Below are 22,131 nucleotides of genomic sequence, written 5' to 3'. Positions count from 1 at the left end.
TTTAAACTTTTCTTCATTTACTCATTCAAAAATATTTATTGATCATTTCCTATGTGTGTACAAGGCTCACACTTCAGTGAACTAATTAAACAAAAGGAAAAAAAAATGGAAACCTTGCTAGACATACCTAAGCAGGAGTGAGTTAGAAGAGGCAAGTATGAAGTGAGATTCAATTTGAATAACTAACCCAAAAGACATCTTTGAAGTGGTATACTGAATGCATGTTAAAATGAATTTCCATGGATCGCATTTTACAGATGTTCCTCAACTTATGATGGGGTTACATACCAATAAACTCACCATAAGGTGAACATACATAAAATAAAAAATGTGTTAAATACAACTAACCTATGGAATGTTGTAGGTTAGCCTAGCCTAGCTTAAACATGTTCAGAACATTTATATTAGCCTACAGCTGGGCAGAATCATCTGGCAACACAGCACACTGTATCAGTTATTCACCCTCGTGAGTGCATGGCTGACTGGGAGCTGCAGCTCACTGCCACTGCCTAGCATCACTAGAGAGTATCCTACCACACATCGCTAACCGGGGAAAAGATCAAAATTCAGAATTTGAAGTATGCTTTTTACTTAATGCATATTTGTTTTTCACCATTGTAAAGTCAAAAAATCGTATTGAAGCATTGTAAGCCAGGGACTGTCTGTAGTTGATTTTGTAGCTCTAAGATTAGTATATAAATTCAGACATGCCACTTGTATCGAAGTAAAGTTAGGACCTAAGTCATAGAAATGAGATCTTTTATAGGAAGCATCAACTTTTATATGGATTGCACTTTCTAAACCTAAATCATGCCAAATCTTGCTTCCCTGTGAGACATTTTATTTTATTTTTAGAGTGCAAGAGCAGAACTTGAAAGGCTGCGGCTCAGTGAAAAGTGTGATAAAGAGTCCGTGGACTCGAGCTTAAAGGAGAGAGCTTCCATGGTGGCCCACTGCCTGGAGCACAAGGATGATAAACTTCGAAATCGAACCCGAAAACATCGGAGTTTCAACTGCCTGGAGGACACAGAGCCTGAAGCCCCACTTGGGCAACCAAAAGGCCATAAAGGCCTAAAGACATTGAAGAAGACTGAGGACAGGAATAGCAAAGCTACTTTGGACTCTGATCATAAGTTACCATCAAGGGTAATTGAAGAACTTAATGTGGTTCTACAACGGTCAAGAACCCTTCCAAAAGAATTACAGGATGAGCAGATTTTGAAGTAGGAAATAAAATGAATTGCTCCCCAGATTATTTTTTTAATATTGTATGCAATCTTTATGTGTAACTCCGAAACTGAACTATAAGATAATTCATAAGAATTTGCCTGTTGATAGGCAAATTTGTCTATACTTAGGCATTTAAGGAGCATTTAAAAATATGTATATATGTGATTGAATGTAAGATTAACTTTATTTTGGTCTGAACAAAGCTTGTAAAGTTCCATTGTATTAACTTTGTGTAAGAAGACATTGGGTTACTTAGGTGGTCAGCCCTTTTAAAGTAGTTGTCTGTTAACTGGTATAATTTATGAGCAGAAATCTCAAACTGTACTGTATTGTATAAAATGCTGTGTTTAAATGAAGCCTAAGAAACTATCTGTAACATATTTTGCACTTTGAGAAACCTTATATATTAAATTACCATATGTTTTTAGGTTTATAGAAGTTCTACGTTAGGGAAAAGAAAGGGAAGTAAATTGAAAAAGCGGGGAGAATTTATTGTAGTGGCTGCCTAAAAACACTGGAGTTTTTAAAAGAAGCAAGGAGTTAAATGTCCTACAAAACAAGGAAGTGAGCTAAGATTCATTCTAGTTCACTAATGACCAGAACTTGTCAATGAGAAACCACCTGTTAAGAAAAAAGTCCAGTGTTTATTTCCCAAAAGTAATATTCGGCCAACAGATGTAAATAATAGCACTAGCCAGTCTTATTAATATTTATAGTGTTAGAAAACCAGCCACATTACAGATTCACTACGTTTGAGCTCATTGTTGGTGGCTGCTAAGAGGAAACTTACACTGCATTGGAGAGGTTGTGTACACAGAACCTGGCCTGGATGCTGATTGCACTGTCATTGTATGCAAGCATCTTTTTTTTTTTTTTTTTTCAGAATTTCTGACTATACTTTTGGTACGAACAAAATTCATCACCACAGGGTCCTGTTGTTTTGTTTGATTTTTAGATTTTTTTTTATTATTATTAAGTAAGGTTGTAATGCTTTTCTCCAAATTGTCAGAAATAACTGGAAGAATACAATATATGGCCATTATGGAGCCAGGGGCTAGTTGGTGGTTTACTATACATTTGGGGGCTACCTGTTCACATTTAATCTAGGTTTTTTTTTTTTTTTAATAAGGGAGTGGTCTCTTCCCTGTACTTATGAATAAGGACAAAGGCCTATTTTTGTTTCCACATAAAGATCAGCTACTGAATTGGTGATTTTCCTGACAGACAATACTATCTAATCATAGTTCATGTTAGGGGAAGCATTTTTCATCGGTTTCTTTAAAATTGGATTGTCTGGTGAGTTTTGATATTAAACATTATTTTATATAGCTAAGCTTTTTTTTAGCATTTCTTTTCTATTTTTCAATCTATATACACAGGCCCATACTTCAGTCAGTCCAATCATAGTACAGTGATGTGGTGGTAAATGCTATGAATTTCTTCATTGTAAAATACAGATCATTTGTATTTTGGGGTGATAAAATAGTTCACCATGGGTATGAGATATTTATTCTTTAAATCAAAGTAAATTAGAATTTTTAAAAAGCACAAAACTGCAGGACAGTTTATGAAATAGGTGGCACTATTAGGGAATCTTCCTTTAAAGCAACAAATCATGTTATTTAGAAAGAAAAACTAATCTTAAACGTACTATTTCTAATAAATATTTATATTTTTATGAAAAAGAGGTATGTAGAAATTAATATTTGGTGATGTTGGACAGTGGAAAAGTATCTAGAGTTTTTACCTGCCTTATCTGAATTCTTCTTGAAACTTGAGCTTAAACTCTAATAGCTGTTTCCCTTTCTATTCTGAACAATTGTCTCCATTTTTCAAGTGTGAGATAAGGGCTAATGATGACATCTCATTTATTTTGAGTAAACATTAAAATTGTTTTACAAGTCTACTTGAATGTGACTTTATTGTTTTCAGAAGTTGAAGGTTGTTATTGTGAAATAGATAAAATAGATTAGCTTTCTTTTCTTTTCTAAAAAAATTTAATTTAATATATACTTCAAACTGGCTGTATTGTTTTTCGAAACAGGTCACTATAAGTAGCTTTATTTATTTAAAGGCCCACTTGCTGAGAACCAGGCACAATTACAGGCTCTGTGGCCTGTATTGACGAGGCTGCTGACCAGCCACATCCCTACAAGATGCATAGTACCACCCCTTGTTTATAGGCATCTCTGCCAGCCTTGCCGTACCATGAGAAGGCCAAGGGACTGGCACAAGTGCTTGGCACCTCAGCAGTGCCACTTGGTCATTCATGAGCAGTCCCTCATGTTCAGGAACAGTGCCTGCCACCCAGGCCACTGCAGCTGCATCCACTGTTGGAAGGAGCTGACTGGTGAGGCCCATGAGCTGAAGGGTGAACTCTGCTGCCTGCCCTGCATTGACAAGATGCTGTCCCCATTTCTAGGGACTGCAGCCAGCCCATCAAGGGCCACATAGTGAATACACTGGGCAAAGAGCGGTGGCATGCAGAGCTCTTTGCCCTGAGTGTGAGAAGCCATTCCTGGGGCTCTGGCACTATGAGAAGAAGGGCCTGGCCTACTTTGAGATCCACTACAGCCAGCTCTTTGGGACATCTGCTACAGCTGCACCCATGCGGTCAAGGGTGGCATGGTGTTGGCCCTCAACAAGGCCTGATGTGTGTGAACTGCTTCTGCTCCACCTGCAAGAGCAGCTCACTCTGAAGATCAAGTTTGTGGAGTTTGACATGAAGCCTGTGTGTAAAAGGTGCTAGGAGAACTTCCCACTGGAACTGAAGAAGAGGCTGAAGAAGTCATCGGAGCTCACGTCTCGCTAGGCCTAGCGCAAGTCTGGGAACCTCAATTCTGAAGGCTCTCTTGCCTGGCCCTTCTCTCCCTCCCTTCCTTCTCCCAGAGGACCTCTGCCTTCTCCCTCTCCAGCTCACTGCCTTCTCACAGCCACCTCCCACTTCTATTGTCTGTTCTTGGACTCCTCATCTCCCTTTACCTGCTTCTCGTCCTCCCCTTGTCTCCTTCCTCATCATCTCCACCCTTTCTTTTCTCCTATCTCTGCCTTCCCCAATGTCTTTTCTCTCCTTTGTGGTGGCTTCTCTCTTTCCTTCTGTGCAGAGGCAGGGACCCAAGAGGTGGGGAGCCTGTGAAAGACCTGGGCCCATGCCCTACTACTGCATCTACTACTGTGTCCATGGACGTCAGCCTGCAGAACTCCAGGGATAGCAAATCAGGGTCTGGGGTCACCAGAGCTCCTATCCTAACCTGTCCCTCCCCACAGGGGACCAGGTTGCACATATTCCTGTGGGACCCTCCACCCCAGAGTGTACCCACAGCCAGGGCAGCCCACCTGAGCTGCAGGACCAGGACCACCCTTTGATCTCTCACCATTCACTTAACCAAATAGTATCCCTGTGCCCAAACTGGGCCAGCAAGTCCTGCCACCCCATTCACTACCGGCAGGGACAGGAGCCCACTTCCATTAAGCAGACTTTCTGAAATCCAACCTTGGCCCCTGCCTCTGGCTAGGCCACTGTGGTTCTCCCCTCCCCTAGCCCAGAACCTGTGTTGAGACTTTGGGTGTGGCTGGGAATAGGAGGTGGTAGGGTCAGAGGTGGCTTATTTCCACCTCCAAGGAGGAGGATTCCTCCACAACCAGTGCAGACCTTATGTTGGGACTCAGGCTTGCATAATGAAGGCTTAGTCACAGGAAAAAAAAAGAAAAAAACAAAAAGCAAAGTGCTCAAAGGCACTCTCAATTTTATTTCTGTAGCCCTAAAATTAATTATTGGACATGGTTTTTAAATATTTGATTTCTAAACAAATCATTACCTGATGATTCATCAAAGTGTCACTGAGAACTCAAAACCAAACAAAAATAATTGAAGCAAAAATATGACTTATGAACATAACTATATTAGCTGCTGAATTGCATTATTTTTAAGTAAAAAATAAACTATAATGCAAAAGCAATTTTTAAATGCATCAAATGTATTTGAACAGGTCATAGCATGCAGATATTTGCATCTTTTTAAAGTTTTAATAATCACTTTAGGAAGATTAAAACTTTCACCATCACAACAAAATTTGCACAAAGACTTACATATTCTCCCTTACTCAAAAGAACTTGTAACCAACCCCAAACTCATTTTGCTTGCCTCACAACAGCCAGTAAAGTTAAGGAGGCGGAACAAGGAAGTCAACTTTATTTTGGAAAGCCAGCAAACCAAGAAGATGGCTGACTAGTGTTCTAAAATACCATTTGAAGTCAGTACAAATTTCAAGCTCTTTTTACGTTTAGGGTAGCAGGAAGAGGAAGGGGTTGGGATCAAGAGGTGAGCCACAGTTGCAGACATTTGGGTACTAGTGAGAGTTTGAGGCAGCTGGAGCTGTTTTGTCCATGGTCAGGTCACAATGCTTCTGCAAATTTTTTTTTTATACTTTAAGTTTTAGGGTACATGTGCACAATGTGCAGGTTTGTTACATAGGTATTCATGTTCCATATTGGTTTGCTGCACCCATTAACTCGTCATTTACATTACGTATTTCTCCTAATGCTATCCCTCCCCCAGACCCCCACCTCCCGACAGGCCGTCGTATGTGATGTTCCCCACCCTGTGTCCAAGTGTTCTCATTGTTCAGTTCCCACCTATGAGTGAGAACATGCGGTGTTTGCTTCTGCAAATCTTTTACAAAACATAGCTCTTTACATACTTCTCCTTTAATAACAGAGTTAGTTAAGAAAACTACATGACTGTTTTCTTTGAGTTTTTTCTCAGTGCTCTAAAATTAGCCTATAAGCAGGAATGAGTAAAGACCCCTTAAACAAAAATGGAGTTAGTTATGTTAGTTTTTCTACTGTTTCACTGTTACCAATTAGTTAAGACAGAATTAGTTGTAAAATGTGACCATTTTTCTGTCCTGTGTATGATTATCACATGTGATGATTATCAAATGTGATGATTAGGATCTAGAACTAGAAATTCCATTCGACCCAGCCATCCCATTACTGGGTATATACCCAAAGGACTATAAATCATGCTGCTATAAAGACACATGCACATGTATGTTTATTGCAGCATTATTCACAATAGCAAAGACTTGGAACCAACCCAAATGTCCAACAATGATAGACTGGATTAAGAAAATGTGGCACATATACACCATGGAATACTATGCAGCCATAAAAAATGATGAGTTCATGTCCTTTGTAGGGACATGGATGAAATTGGAAATCATCATTCTCAGTAAACTATCACAAGAACAAAAAAACCAAACACCGCATATTCTCACTCATAGGTGGGAATTGAACAATGAGAACACATGGACACAGGAAGGGGAACATCACACTTCGGGGACTGTTGTGGGGTGGGGGGAGGGGGGAGGGATAGCATTGGGAGATACACCTAATGCTAGATGACGAGTTGGTGGGTGCAGCGCACCAGCATGGCACGTGTATACATATGTAACTTACCTGCACATTGTGCACATGTACCATAAAACCTAAAGTATAATAATAATAATCATCATCATCATCATAATAAAAAGGAAATGCAAAGCACAGAAATGAATCAGGTAACTAAAGTTTGTTTTTAAGTTGTATAATTATTTTAACTTTTTTTATTTAAAATATTATAAATTACATTGTATTAACCCCTTTTCTGCCACAGCCACTATATGTTGAATATAAAAGTTTTAATAATTGAGATACCGCGGCAGATTTAACTCTTTTTATGAGTTAAAGTTCAGAGCCCAAATGTCCTCATCTGAGAAGTAGGAATGTTGACTAGCTTGTTGACTTTTTTCAACAATGATTTTATACACACACACACACACACACACACATAAATTATGAGCCAGGTATATGAAATAGATACATATATAGCAGCATAGTAGAGGTACAATAAATGTTAGTTATCAATGTATTAGTCCTCCTAGCTTTCATTTGATCTTAGTTGACCCTAATCGTTTTAAAAACTGCTTCTAGCAGGCAGATCAAGATGGTGGAATAGAAGGCTCTTCCAACTGTCCTTCACAAAAGGACACCAACCTAATAACAACTATCCACACAGAAAACAAACTTCGTATGAACCAAAACTCAGATGAGCACTCACAGTACCTGGATTTAACTTCATATCACTGAGGGAGGCACTGAAGGGGTAGGATATATGGTCTTGAATCAACACTATTTCTCCCCAATCCCCTAGCAGCAGCAGCGTGGTGCACTGAGGAAATTTTTTAGGACAACAGGCTGGGCAAAAATTTCTTGAGTAATATCCCCACAAGCACAGGCAACCAAAGCAAAAATGGACAAATGGGATCACATCAGGTTAAAAACTGCAGCAGAGCAAATAGAACAACCAACAAAGTGAAGAGACAATCCACAGAATGGCAAAAAATATTTGCAAACTATCCATCTGTCAAGGGATTAATAACCAGAATAAATAAGAAGCTCAACAGTTGTATAGGAAAAAAATCTAATAATTTGATTAAAAGTTGGCAAAGATTTGAATAGACATTTCTTAAAAGAAGACATACAAATGGGAAACAGGAAGATGAAAAGGTGCTCAACACAAATTGTCAGAAAAATGCAAATCAAAACTACAATCAGAAATCATCTCACATAAGTTAAAATTGTTTATACCCCCAAAACAGGCAATCATAAATGCTGGTGAGATTGTGGAGAAAAGCAAACCTTCTTGGTGGGAATGTAAGTACAATTACTATGGATAACAATTGGAGGTTCCTCAAGAAACTAAAAGTAGAACTACCATATGATCCAACAATCCCACTGCTGGATATGTACCCCAAAGAAAGGAAATCAGTATATCCAAGAGATAGCAGCACTCCCGTGTTTGTTGCAGCACTATCCACAATAGCCAAAATATGGAAGCAACTTAAGTGTCCATCAACAGATGAATCGGTAAAGAAAATGTGGTACTTATACACAATGGAGTGCGATTCATCCATAAAAAAGAATGAGATTCTGTTATTTGCAACATGTATGCAATTGGACATCAATATGCTAAGTGACCCACCTGTTATTTATTTGTGGGATCTAAAAATCAAAATAATTGAATTCATTGAGATAAAGTGCAGAAGGATGGCAGCCAGGGGCTGGGAAGGGTAGTGAGAGGGTGGGTGGGATGAGATAAGAATGGTTAATGGATACAAAAGAATAAAAAGAATCAATAAGACCCAGCATTTGATAGCACAACAAGGTGCCTATAGTCAGTTTAATTGCACATTTTAAAATAACTAAAAGAGTATAACTGGATTGTTTAACACAAAAGTTAAATACTTGAGGGGATGGATAACCCATTTTTCATGAAGTGATTAGTAAACATCGCATCCCTATATTAAAACATCTCATATACCCCATAAGTGTATACACCTACTATGTACCCATAAAAATTAAAATTCTTTTTTAAAAATTAAAAACTGCTTCTAGAAATTTTTTCTTCATCCTTTAAAACATATGTTATGCACTAATAAAGCAGATTACCACAAGTTATGGGGTGAACTGTCTTCTCCCAAAAATCTTATGTTGAAATCCTAATTCCTAATACCTTAGAATGAATGTGACTATATTTGGAGGTAGGGCCTTCACAGAGGTGATTGAGTTAAAATGAAGTTATTAGGGCAGGCCCTAATCCATTCTGACTGGTGTCATAAGAGGAAATTAGGACATACAAAGAGACACTGGGGATGCCCAGCCACGGAGGAAAGGCCATGTGAGGACACAAGGAAAATGCAGCCATCTGCAAAGTGAAGAGAAAGGCCTTGTAAGAAAACAAACCTGCTGACATCTTGAACTTGGACTTCCAGCCTCTAAAACTATGAGAAAATAAATTTCTGTTGTTTAAGCCACCCAGGTATTTTGTTATGGTAACCTTAGTAAAGTAATACATCACGTTTTTGTGTTAATTTGTTAATATTGATATATGATGAGTAGAATACCCTCTGGTACTTGAAATAATTAGTCCTTGTGCTCTTATTGCTCCAAATCTCAGAATAACTTTCTAGCATCACATCAAAGTTACAATAACCATATGATTAATGGAGGAAAAGAATGACATGTTGATATGTAACTGCTTAGAAATCAGCTAGCTAAATAACGTGAACACTAAAATAATATAGCATAAAATTCAAAATTGTGGCTCAGCAAAATTACTGTTGGAGTCTGCTTGTAAAGACTCAAGTTCTCATATCAAGAGCCACTCTTCCAGCAGAGTAAAGATGCCCTATCTTTCATAACATCTGATAAAGAATATTGCTGAACCTTTCAAAGAAAAACCAAGAGAGCTTCTCAGTTAAACGACTGAGCAATCAACAAATACACTAGACTACAGAGACAGAAAAACTCACTTCAATCAACCCAGCTGACCCAAACCATGATTTTACAGCCTGTTGACTGGCTTAACAACAACCTTCATCAGATGGAAGTAGCATTTATATCTCACTGGGTAGGATCTCATCTTCCCCTCTACTATTGCCTCATTTGTCTGCTCCTGTTTGCAGCAAGACTCTTCATTACATTTGTCTAACTTGCTGCCTTCTCTTTTTAACCTCCCATTCTTTCTTTGAACCTTCTTTATTCAGCCTTTGTTTCCCATTGCTCTTTGAAAGCTGCTCCTGGTAAGGTCACAATAACCTTATTCATGACTGTAATGACCAGTTTTCAGTCATTGTATTGACCTATCACCATCTATAGCATTTTACAAAGTTAAGCACCCTCCTTTGTGTAATAATTCTAGTATTGGTCTCTAGGATGCTACTATCTTGTGGTTTTCCTCTTTCCTCGCAAGTCAGTCTTCCCAGATCCTTTACTGGGTAGCCTAACTCCTAGAGGAACACATCAAGTCTCGTAACTTTGCATACAGTACATCTTCTGTGCTACCCATATGTTTAACTTCAGTCTGAATCTACTCATTCAGTTCCAGACTGTAGTTTACATTTCCACTTGAATGTACAACTAGCATCTCAAATATATCTAAAGCTCTTTACTTGCTCCTCAGCCTTTCCTTGTCTAGGACTCAGGTACAGGGATATTAAGCAGCGTTATTCAGCTAATGATTGGCAAAACTGGTGTTCAAACCCAGGAAGTCTAGCTCAAGAGGCCACACTTTTACAATCTGCCATTAATTATATCTTTTCTGAATTATGGCACAAGATTCTCAACTTGTCTCCCTAATTGCATGCTACTATGTGGAAGGAAGCAAAAGACAGAGTGAACTTCTAAAATAAAAGACTGTGTCTCTTCTCCTAATAGCTGTCTATTTCAGTTAAGTTAAAATGGAATGTCTTTATCAATGTCATGTTGCATTTATGAATATACATATTTAAAATATATTTAAATATAAATACAAGTTGGAAATGATTGTTCCAGTGTACCACCTGCTATTTTTTAAACACTCTGCCTCACTCATTTTGCTATAAGCATACTGTTCCTCAGCATCACTAGGCATGAAAAGGCCTTAGAACTTTTCACCTAACTGTTTCTTCTGTTGGCCAACACTCTTTCCAGACATACACATGGATCACTCTGTTAACTACATATAGACCACCTTGAATATCTCCTTGCCAGGCAGACAATCTCTGATCTTGCCATATGAAGTGACATCATCATCTTCCTGCTATCCCCTTTATCTTCTTACTTCATTGGGATCATCACCACCTGATAATGGACATATTTATTAGTATATATTTTAATGATCTACTTCCACTAGAATATAACACTGCAAATGCAAAGTCTTAGATTAACCACTATATTCCTAGAATCTAAAATAGTGCTTGTGCCTTATCTCATATTCACTACTGAAACATATATTGAATGAATGAATCATGGCATAATGAAGTAGCTTGAAGAAGAACAATGATTTCACTGAAAGCTAGAAACAATGGGAAACAAAATAAAAAATAAACAAAAACAAAAACAAACTCGGCTGTTGCTGGAATGAGGAATAGGGGTGGCCAGATTCTGAAGAAGTAGGAACATTAAAGACGTGGGCTAATATTTTATAGCTGCTATTTTTCTGGGTGCATTTAAAGAATCTCTACACAGGACAAAAAGTTGAAAATCTAGTCTTTGCTCGGGTTGAGATGATTTTTTAAGACAGAATAAACAGCAGAGCTTTTGCAGTCTTGTTCAGGAAACAACATTGGAGACTCAAGGCACTAAGATCCTAGCAAGAATGGAGGAATAGAAAACTAACAATAGCTGGTTTTCCTTTTAAGGCATTTGCTGAATTGTGATGCCACATATGACAGTAAGCTAATAAGCTTAGCAGAAAATCCCCAATAGTGCAGTGGAGTTGTTTGTAGTCTCATGATACTAAGAATACAAAAATTCAATTGTATTTACTACCATGCAGAGAGACCCTTGTGAGCATACAAGCTCTCATTTGGAAGCCTTGGGAAGCCATATGGTTGGAGCAGGTATGAATTGGAATCTTGACAGAAGATTCTGCTCATCATCAAAACTGCCCACAACCTCAATTCAGCTCAGTCCCATTGGATCAGGATCATTAGCCTCTTTGCCAAAAGATGGAAAGGTAAATCCTCTATAGAACTTCTCTATTTTTTTTTCAATTTCTGCCATTTAAAAATGAAGAAAAAGGAAAAAAATTCAAGACAATTGACCTCTGACCAAAATGCTAAGATGAAAATATAGACAATAGAAAGAAATCCCCAAATGATCAAGCTGTTGGAATTACCAAAGAAGGACTAAATAACAGGAATGATTAATATTAATATTAACAAGAAAATAGAGAAAAAATACAGAAAATATTGGATAATTCTGTCAGAGAATTGGAATTTTAAAAAATCAAATAAAAATTTTAGAAGTTAAAAACATAGTAACTAAAGTTAAATACAAATGGGTTTTATAGCATAATTGACATGCACCAAGGGTTAGTGAATTGGAGACAGGTTAGTAAAAAAATCAAATATATCCAAAATGAACAAACAGAAGAACAAAATATGTAGATAAAAGAAGTATGTGAGACACTGTTAAAATGTCGAACATATATATAATGTGTTATCTAGAAAATTGGGAGGAGGCAATATTGGAGGAGAAAATGACCAACAGGTTTTTTTAATGGATTTTTTAAATCTATTTATACCAATAGATTCAATATGTTAGCCAAACTCTAAGCAAGGTAAATTTAAAAAAAAACCTACACAAAATTACATTATAATAAAACAATGGAAAAGTTACTGAGGAACTCTTAAAATTATCCAGAGAATACCAAAACCCCAAACTTAAAGTAATAACAATACAATGACAGTGGCCTCTCACCATAAAAGATGAAAGCCAAAAAAAAAATTACAATTATTAAAGTGCTATATGAAAATATATGCCAACTAGAATTCCATATCCATTAAAATATTCCTTGAAAGAGATGGCAAAATAAAGGCTACTTTGGAAAAAGAGATTTCCTCAGTTAAGCTGCACTGAAAAAAAAACAAAAAAAACTAATGTTTCAGATAGAGAGAAATTGGTCATATGTAGAAGTGCCAAAATGCAGTAAAACTAAAGAGCAAAGGAAAGTTAAAAAAATCAGGTAAACATAAATTAATATTGACTGTACTACATGACAATATAATGTCTTGTGAATAAATGTGCAAGCATTATCAGGGAAGAAGTGAATGTAATAATTTGTATTAATTACAATGTCAAGGATGCATGCTTTAATTTCTAGGGTACCTGCTAAAAGAAAAGTGAAAGAACATATGACTTTCATGCTTATAGAAAAGAGAAATGGAAAACTAAAATATATTTTAGTAATTCAAAGTAGAAAAAAAGAAAAAGGGACAAAAACAGGTCACACTGAAAACAATAGTAGTAAGGTGGTAGATATAAGGCTAAATATATCAGTAATTACATACAAAACTAAGCACTTCAATTAAAAGCAAACAACAAGAAAACCTATACATGTTCTGGTTCTCAGAGACACACATAAAATATATAGACATATGTTGAAAGTAAAAGTTTGAAAAAGATGTATACTCTGCAGATAATAATCTAAAGAAAACTGATTTCCCAAAACTAAGAAAATACAAAGTTGTCTTTAAGGCAGGAAACATTACTTCAGATAGAGACATTGCTTGTAAAGGAGTGGTCATTTCACCAGAGAGTTAAATGAATAAACGCTTTACAGTTCCAATAAAATTGTAAGCTCCAAGGGTCACAGTCCAGGTTTCATGTTCATGCTGTAAGAAGATGCACTCCAGACAAGAGGAAGTGCCTACTGTGGTACAAATTGAACTCTATAAATATGCTCTGGCCCCATTGCAAGTGTATATACCCCACATACTTTATACAAATGGTTACAATGATGAAAGAATTTTTATTATTATAGTTTTATATTGAAAATAGTTCAGGACCTATTGAAAGTAGCCAATATGCTTGAGTACATTTGTATTAATCCCATGTTTCTTAATCATTTTCTGCCCAGCTACTCAAGTACCTAATAAAAATAGAGTAACATTTAATGAAATATATTTCTTCTTTGTTAGATGAACTTAGCTTTTGCTCCCAATGAATTTATCTGGTTTGTGCTATCATGTATGTATTATTATTACTAAATACCAACTCTTGCCCACTCTGAAATAAAATTGTGAAATTACCTTATAAAAGTACCTGAAACTGGCTGGGCGCAGTGGCTCACCCCTGTAATCCCAGCACTTTAGGAGGCCGAGGCTGGTTGGTCACCTGAGGTCAGGAGTTCAAGACCAGCCTGGCCAACATGGTGAAACCCCGTCTCTACTAAAAATACAAAAATTAGCTTGGCGTGGTGGTACATGCCTGTAATCCCAGCTACTTGGGAGGTTGAGGCAGGAGAATCACTTGAACCCAGGAGGCAGAGGTTGTGGTGAGCCAAGATCACGACATTGCACTCCAGCCTGGGCGACAGCGTGAGACTCCGTCTCAAAAAAATAAATAAATCAAAATCAAAATTAAAAAAAAGTACCTGAAACTAAATGGTTAAACAGTTACTTCCCACACTATGAGACTGCCAAGTTGAATCAGGAAATTAGACATATAACAACTATTTTAGAACAAGTTAGAAATCAAACATTTGACATGCTAAATCAAATTACCAGAGATGCGATGGTTCTTATGAGGATGATTTTCCAAAACATAATGACTTTCTGTTTTACTCCATCTCATGAATAATAAACAGTGTGCACTCACGGGCAAAGAACAATATGGACACATTCCAAATAAATCAGATCTTATCCAAGATTTTATAACCATATTACAAAATTACAGGATTTAGATTTCCTGTCAGGGCCTTAGTGGAAATGCTAAATCTCATTCAGTGACAGATGTTGTGCCTATGTCTAGGGATTCAAAAGCTTAAAATATTTTAAATGCACTCATAGATCCAATATAATCAAAATACTAGAACTGTTTAAATCATTTCTATCAGTTGACTGTACAAATGACAAAATCAACCCTTAGGGTTATTACGTATTTTAAAAGACATAAACTGCAATCACTTAACGTCATTAAACTTAAATAATGAATTCCTAGCAATACACATTTTAAATTACTACTGCAAAAGAAATACACTCCTGACCTCATTTGTAATCCATCGCCAATCATTATAAAATGTCCTTAAAGTAGCCTACAGACTATCAGGGGATCTTCTATTATGCCCTAGGACAAAGTACTTAAAAAGTATTTCTCTGGTGGCTGCATAATATGAGTAGTCATCAGCTTTACACTTAGTGAAAAGTATTTCCAAATTGTGATAAAGCTTATTTGGTAGTATGTGGTAATGATGTAATATTTTTTGTTTAATGTTATTTTGTGTATTCATTTGTATATTTTGCCTTTTATGTTTGCTTTTTCCATTTTGTTAATGGTAATTAAATAAAAAATTTGGAAAGTCTCATTTGTTCTAAATAGACATCATTTTATACTGGAAGTCAAGCTCTGGTTTTGTTAATGGTATTTAAATAAAAAAATTTGAAAAGTCTCTATAGACATCATTTTATACTGGAAGTCAAGCTCTGCTCTCCCTGAATTATAATTAAAATCCATTTTCCAGCTTGATTTTGGAAGGTGTGTATCCTTACTAATTTCTCATCTCACTTCCCCAATAGATTATCATTGAATCACCTTTAATAAGCAGCACTAGTAATGTATGTGTCCCACTTATCAGAGATTTTGTAGGTCTCTCTACTTACCAATTATCTGATCCAGAAAAATTAGTTGCTATTTTTCCCATTTTTAGAATAATTGAGCAATAGATTAGTAAATGCCAATGGTGTATATTTATAAAATCTTTTTTAAGCTGCTCCTCTCTGTTCCAGACACAGAGACAACTTTGGGGTATAAAAAGATTAGTTAACCTTACTGCAGATGACTAATGCAATTGCTGCTCTGATGTTCTTGAGGATAAAAACTCCTTAGTTAGGGCCTGTACATTTCAGCAGTTATAGTGGCGCATTTTAGTGGTTGTAGTGATGTATCGAGCATTCACGGTGTGAAAGGCATGCCTAATTCGCAGAATAGTTTTATGGAAAAACACAATTATTGAAAGCATGTAGCATTCTGTTAGTCACATGTCCTAAACACAGCAATCATCAATTCCCTTTGCATTCATTCTCTTGTTCTCATTCACTCTTTTATTCCATTTAAAAATATATGTTGTGTATCTGCTGTATGGCTGGTATTGAGCTACTTAGCAATTTCATAAGTGGATCTAAATTTGTAAGATAATCAACTAGCTGAAGAACAAGAAATGTGGTTGTTATTCATCCATAATGCAAATAAACTTGCCAGCACTCTGGGATTTGATTAGAAGTTACCTAATTCACTCTCTAAGTAAACACAGCCTCCATTTTAATAAATTCCTTTTACTTTAAAAACTCTTCAATTTTTACTCAACTATATTAAAGATGCATAAATATTTTACAAGGATAATTTGAAATATTTTTATTTTAAAGAGAAAGGTGTCATTGTTGATATCTCTGGAATCTAGAAGCCCAGGAGTTGAAGATACAAGTAATTCCTTTATACTTAGTAGCTCATCACTTTTAGAAAAGTGCAGCATCTTGATGGAAAACATCATCAGTAGTTATCCTGGGCAGGAGTGGAGATTTCCTAGGAAGGTAATAAAGTAACTTTCTGGTTGGGATGGTAATGTTCTATATTTTGGTAGAAGTTTAGGCTACACAGGTGCATGTATTTAGCACCAGTTGAGGAATGTACACTTAAGATAGGTGTATTTCATTTCATGTAAATTTTTTTTTAATAAAAAACTGCATGCTGGGCCGGGCGCGGTGGCTCATGCCTGTAATTCCAACACTTTGGGAGGCCAACGCGGGAGGATCACGAGGTCAAGAGTTCAAGACCAGCCTGGCCAAGATGGTAAAACCTCTCTCTACTAAAAATACAAAAATTATCCGGGCGTGGTGGCAGGCGCCTATAACCCCAGCTACTCACGAGGCTGAGGCAGAGAATCGCTTGAACCCGGGAGGCGGAGGTTGCAGTGAGCCGAGATCGCGCCACTGCACTCCAGCCTGGGCGACAAAATGAGACTCCATCTAAAAAAAAAAAAAAAAAAACCCTGCATGCTGAAGTATTTAGGGGAGATTGTTGAGATGTTTGCGATTTGCATTAAATAGATAGAAATAAGATGAATTCATGGATATAGGAAGGGATAAATGAATCAATAACATAAATAAGGATGTATTGTAGTTTTTTTTTTTTTCTTTTTAAACGGAGTCTTGCTCTGTCGCCCAGGCTGGAGTGCAGCGGCGCTATCTCGGCTCACTTGCAAGCTCCGCCTCCCGGGTTCTCGCCATTCTCCAGCCTCAGCCTCCAGAGTAGCTGGGATTACAGGCACCCGCCACCACGCCCGGCTGATTTTGTTTTTGTATTTTTAGTAGAGACGGGGTTTCACCGTGCTAGCCACGATGGTCTCGGTCTCCTGACCTCGTGATCCGCCCGCCTCGACCTTCCAAAGTGCTGGGATTACAGGCGTGAGCCTCCGCGCCCAGCCGTAAAATTTTAATAGTAGATCTGGGTAGTGAATTTTGGGGTGTTCATTAAAAAGTTCTTTCAAATTTGCTGCAAGTTCAAATGTTTGCATAATAAAGTGTTTGAAAGAAAATAATGCAGCATTAGAAGTGCATATAATTTATTCATTCTCTTTAGCAATTTTTATGTCAATAAAAGTATTCAGGACTGAATTAAATTGTATTTAATTTCAAAGCTGCCTTTTCATATGTAGCTACTGTTCATAATACTGAAAGCTGTTTCCTGCACGCGTTGCTTTAGAACTCAATTAACATTGATTTGTCCACTGCTGCAGACTATATTAACACTAACAACTTAGAATAAATTTGGGTTTGCTCTTTATGAATAAGTTCAATAACTTGCTGCTTTCATTCCTACTTCCTTTCCAATGCGTTCTAATTAAAAGCTATTAATGTTTGTGTTTCCTGGCAATTTTACTTTTATATTCCTATTCAAATTACCATATTACTGATATGTATATTTTTCCTAATAAATGTTGCATTTTATTGTTTGTTATTTCTGTTTACAAGTTCAATGACTCTACTTGGATGTTCAACATTTACCTTTCAGAAAATTTTCATAGTTCATAAATTTAACTTGCTCTATTTTTCAGGTATGAACTGTTCTAACAGCAAGCACTAGAGCAGTGGTCCAGAAATTGGTTAGTTTCATTAAAGGTGTCAGAAGAGCATATAAAAAATACTATGTGCATTTTTTTATTTTTAAAAAGCTTTATTAATATTCAACATATAGATTGGCTAGGACATGCTCTTTTGGTCTTTATCAAACAGTCACATGTCACAAACAGCGTTTGAATTGCCTGAAGAAAGAGTGAGTGCTTTACAATGTGGAAGAGTTAATAGTTAAGCTCATTGTACCATATTGTGTTTCATACTTGACGGTTTAAGTAAATTTATAAATATTCACTAATTTTAACTAAGTTAAAGCAAAAAGGATAATTGGTTTAAAACACTTCTAAAAGAGTAAGCAAGAAAGGAGAAAGGATAAAACAAAGACAATCTGTGGAATGGAGATAATACAAATAATGTAAACATTAGAAAACAACAAGAAAATTACAAAATCAATTTATCCTCCTGACCACAAAATTGGAGAAGTTCGTAGCCTTGTTATGCTTGTGTGTATTTATGTATTTATTTACTATTATTCTTGTTATTATTTATTAATTTATTTGTTTTTGAAATGGAGTCTCGGTCTGTTGCCCAGGCTGGAGTGCAATGGTGTGATTTCAGCTCACTGTAACCTCTGCCTCCTGGGTTCAAGCGATTCTCCTGCCTCAGCCTCCCGAGTAGCTGGCATTACAGGCGCCTGCCACCACTCCCAGCTAATTTTTGTATTTTTAGTAGAGAAGGGGTTTCACCATGTTGGCCAGGCTTGTCTCCAGCTCCTCGGCCTCCCAAAGTGCTGGGATTACAGGCATGAGCCACCATGCCTGGCCCGTTGTTATGCATTTAAAACAATGATGTTCTCAAGGTTATATGACCAAAAGTTTACCTAAAACTAGTTAGTAAGAAGATTAGCTGAAATTATACCTACTACCATTAGTGATGAAATTAACCCTAAAGGAATTTTATGTCTTATAATATTAATTCATGATAATATGAAGTCTTCATGATACATGAGATAGTTTTTAAACATGGAAAAAGTGAAGACATATCTCTTCGATTTTTAAAGAAGGAATTTTAAAGGTTAATACTCATTATGTTACTTTACCAAATGTTACTTCTACAAATAACTCATATTTATAAGTCATATTTGAGTGATGGATATAAAAACCAAAAAGAATTAGGGAAATACTTGTCCTACCTGCAATAGAGGGCTGGAATATCACATTAAAAGAAACATAATGCATTTCCTTAGAAGATAAAAATAAATTGCTAGAAGATGTGAACAAACAAGTACTTTGTGGGAGTATTCAGTTGTATGAAAGTACCTATATTTCAAATATGCCCCATTTTATGGTATTCCACTTCAGCAATGAAATACATAAATAACTACTTTTATGTGATCTTCTAGAAAAAAAAGTATAAGGGAGAAAATAAGTTTTCGATACTGCCTTTAATAAAATCAATGCTTTCTTGAAACACTTATTTAAATAAAACTGCTCACAGAGCAGCTTCTTAGATTAGAATGAGAAGAGAATGCCAGGATGAAAGAATGCCACACATGAAAATCCTTCTGTTCTTATTCAGAGACATGCTTTGCAGTGTAATATGTTTTTCTAGGTTTTTGTGCTTTAGTTTGGAATACCCTTATTTTGCGAGAGAATTCCAAAAAACTGCTGCAAGAGTTACTTTTGTACTAATTTTATACTAATTGGCTAAACCTAAAGGTAAAACACTATCAGACATGAGTTTCGGACGATATGGTTTTGACTTTCTGGCTGAAATACACTGCTTAGACACTGGCTGCAGATGCTCTGTGCCAAAGCATGCTGTATGTATTTAGAATACAAAGCATTTGGATAATTACATTGTTGTGGTTAGAGTTATTAAACTAAGATTCTTCTAAAATATGGTATAGTCTTGTCAATACATAACCAAGTTTAAGAGACTCCTTCCTAGGCATGAAAACCAAGCCTTTGGTCATCATGCAACTATCAAAACCTCTTTCTGTTGAAGCTTTCATAAAGTCCACACTAAACAAATCTGGGTTAACAAATACATCAATAAGTAAAAAACTAATTAACACAAAAATAACTTACCGTTTTAAATACAATGTCTTCTCTCCATTAAGATTATTTTAATAATGCATGTTTAATTCAAAGAGCAATGTAACTGTGAAAAATAATTTAAGATAAACTGTAATAAGTCAAGATACATACTCATGTATCTGTCTACACTCAAATGAAATATAAAGCCTTATACTCCATGTTTATTGGCTTTTTGTAATCCTTTTTAGGTAGAGTGTTTTTCTTTTCCTTTTAGCTTTCTTTAATATTATTGAACTCTTAAAGTGTACTAGGTTACGCATTGGCTTCACTCATCTCTTTTCAATTAGAGATGAATACCGATCTATGAGACAAAGTCAAAGCTTTGAAATTTTAAGAATTAATTTGCAAACAACATATTTTGAAATAGCAGAATTTGTGAATTACAAAATAAAGACATACTTAAATCAATTGCGGGAAGTCTGTAATAATTAGTCATTCCTCAAAAAAATCAAATAGTCATAAAAGGCAAAGATAGCCTCTCCTTAGGCCCCTGTGGCAGTCATTTTCAGTGAGACTTGGGACTCAAATTAGGAGGCCCACATTTAGAACAATAAGAACAGTTTTGCCACCTGCTTTAGAGTTTTGTGGAATAGTGTTTCTCCAAATGACCAATTTTCTTAAAGAATGATTGAATACATTTCTTTTTTTGGAAAAGCAAACATTTAATTATACAGGAAGTTTTCTCCCAAAGAGTCAGAAAAAATTTTTTGTCAACTTAAGCTTTAATTAAACTTAAGAATAATTTATCACTTTAAAAAACACAATTTGTTCCTATCAAAATCTCAAAGACATTTTTTTTACAGAAATAGATAAAAACAATGCTACAATTCATATGGAACTACAAAGACCATGAATAGCTAAATCAATCCTGAGAAAGAAGAACAAAGCTGGGGGCATCACACGTTCTGATTTCTAAATATATTCTGAAGCTACAGTAATAAAAACAGTACGGTACCAGTTAGAGACAGACATATAAGACCAATAAAACATGCAAATCACAACCACAATAAGATACTGTCTCACACCAGTCAGAATTGCTATTCTTCAAAAGTATTTTAAAAATGACAGATGTTGATGAGGCTACAGAGGAAAGGGAATGCTTATACACTGCTGGTGGGAATGTAATTCAATTAATGTAATTAATTGAACCTCTAGGGAAAGCATTTGGATAGTTCTCAAAAAAATTAAAAGTATCATTCAACCCAGTAATCCCATTGCTGGCTATATACCCAGAGAAATATAAATCATTCTACCAAAAAGACATATGTACCTGTTATGTCCATAGCAGCACTATTCACAATAGCAAAGACATGGAATTAACCTAGGTCCCCATCAGTGGTGGGATAAAGCAAATATGATTCATATATATCATGAAATACTATGCAGCCATAAAAGGAAGGAAATCATGTCCTTTGCAGCAACATGCATCAAAAGCATCATCCTAAGCGAATTAATACAGGAACAGAAGACCAAATACCACATGTTCTCACTTATAAGTGGGAGCTAAACCTTTGGCACTCATAGACATAAAGATAGGAAAAATAGACACTGTGGACTACTAGAGGGAGGAGAGACATAAGAGGGCGAATATTGAAAAACTACCTATTTGGTGATGATAATTCATAACCCAAACTGCAGCATCATTCAATACACCCATGTGACAAACCTGCTCATGTACCCCCTGAATCTAAAATAAAAGTTGAAATTATTTTTAAAAGAAGAACAAAAATAATAAAGAGTTCAGAAATAAACCTGTGCATTTATAGTGAATTGATCAATTGACTTTAATCTTTTACTGGGTATATGCAGCATTATTCCTCATGCATTTTACTTAGTAACGTCTAAATTAAAATCTGCTTTCATATATGTTGTGCTTACCAGGGAGACACAGCACTATCCATAAGAATCCAATGTCTGATTCCCATTGCATTCGGAGTTCTCAGTGCCATCTTCACTGTAATGTATATTCAGATATATTCTGAATAAAAGGAAGGGGCATGTTGGCAAGAAGATTCTAACTGCATATCTGGATTAGACCCAGGTTGTTTGAACTTTTTGTTTCTGTATCTTTCAATTGTGTGGCTTTGGGAAAATTTACTTGATCTCTGTGCTTGAATTTTCTCATCTGAAAAGTGTTAATAAGAATA

The 22,131-nt window shown here is 36.1% G+C and overlaps 1 protein-coding gene and 1 pseudogene across 6 annotated transcripts in view; both read left to right on the top strand.

Moving 5' to 3' along the window:
• The window catches only part of ARAP2 (ArfGAP with RhoGAP domain, ankyrin repeat and PH domain 2), a 247,505-nt gene that overhangs the window by 183,570 nt on the left and 41,804 nt on the right, over positions 1-22,131 (top strand). For 5 of the 6 annotated variants that reach the window (XM_054484483.2, XM_054484485.2, XM_054484484.2 and 2 more), the window contains one exon: positions 856-3,136. In XM_054484483.2, the coding sequence (XP_054340458.1) occupies positions 856-1,227 (372 nt within the window). In that variant the 3' untranslated portion in view covers positions 1,228-3,136. Of the gene's footprint in view, positions 1-855; positions 3,137-11,590; positions 11,771-22,131 lie in introns of those variants that run through there. The other variant, XR_010126032.1, reaches the window with a different exon arrangement.
• Positions 3,439-4,042, top strand: LOC129034523 (LIM and senescent cell antigen-like-containing domain protein 2; annotated as a pseudogene).

The sequence above is a fragment of the Pongo pygmaeus genome, chromosome 3 (genome assembly GCF_028885625.2).
Source record: "Pongo pygmaeus isolate AG05252 chromosome 3, NHGRI_mPonPyg2-v2.0_pri, whole genome shotgun sequence".
Classification (NCBI taxonomy): Eukaryota; Metazoa; Chordata; class Mammalia; order Primates; family Hominidae; genus Pongo; species Pongo pygmaeus.
Note: the sequence above shows the minus strand (reverse complement) of the source record. Positions and strands in the feature narration are given on the sequence as shown.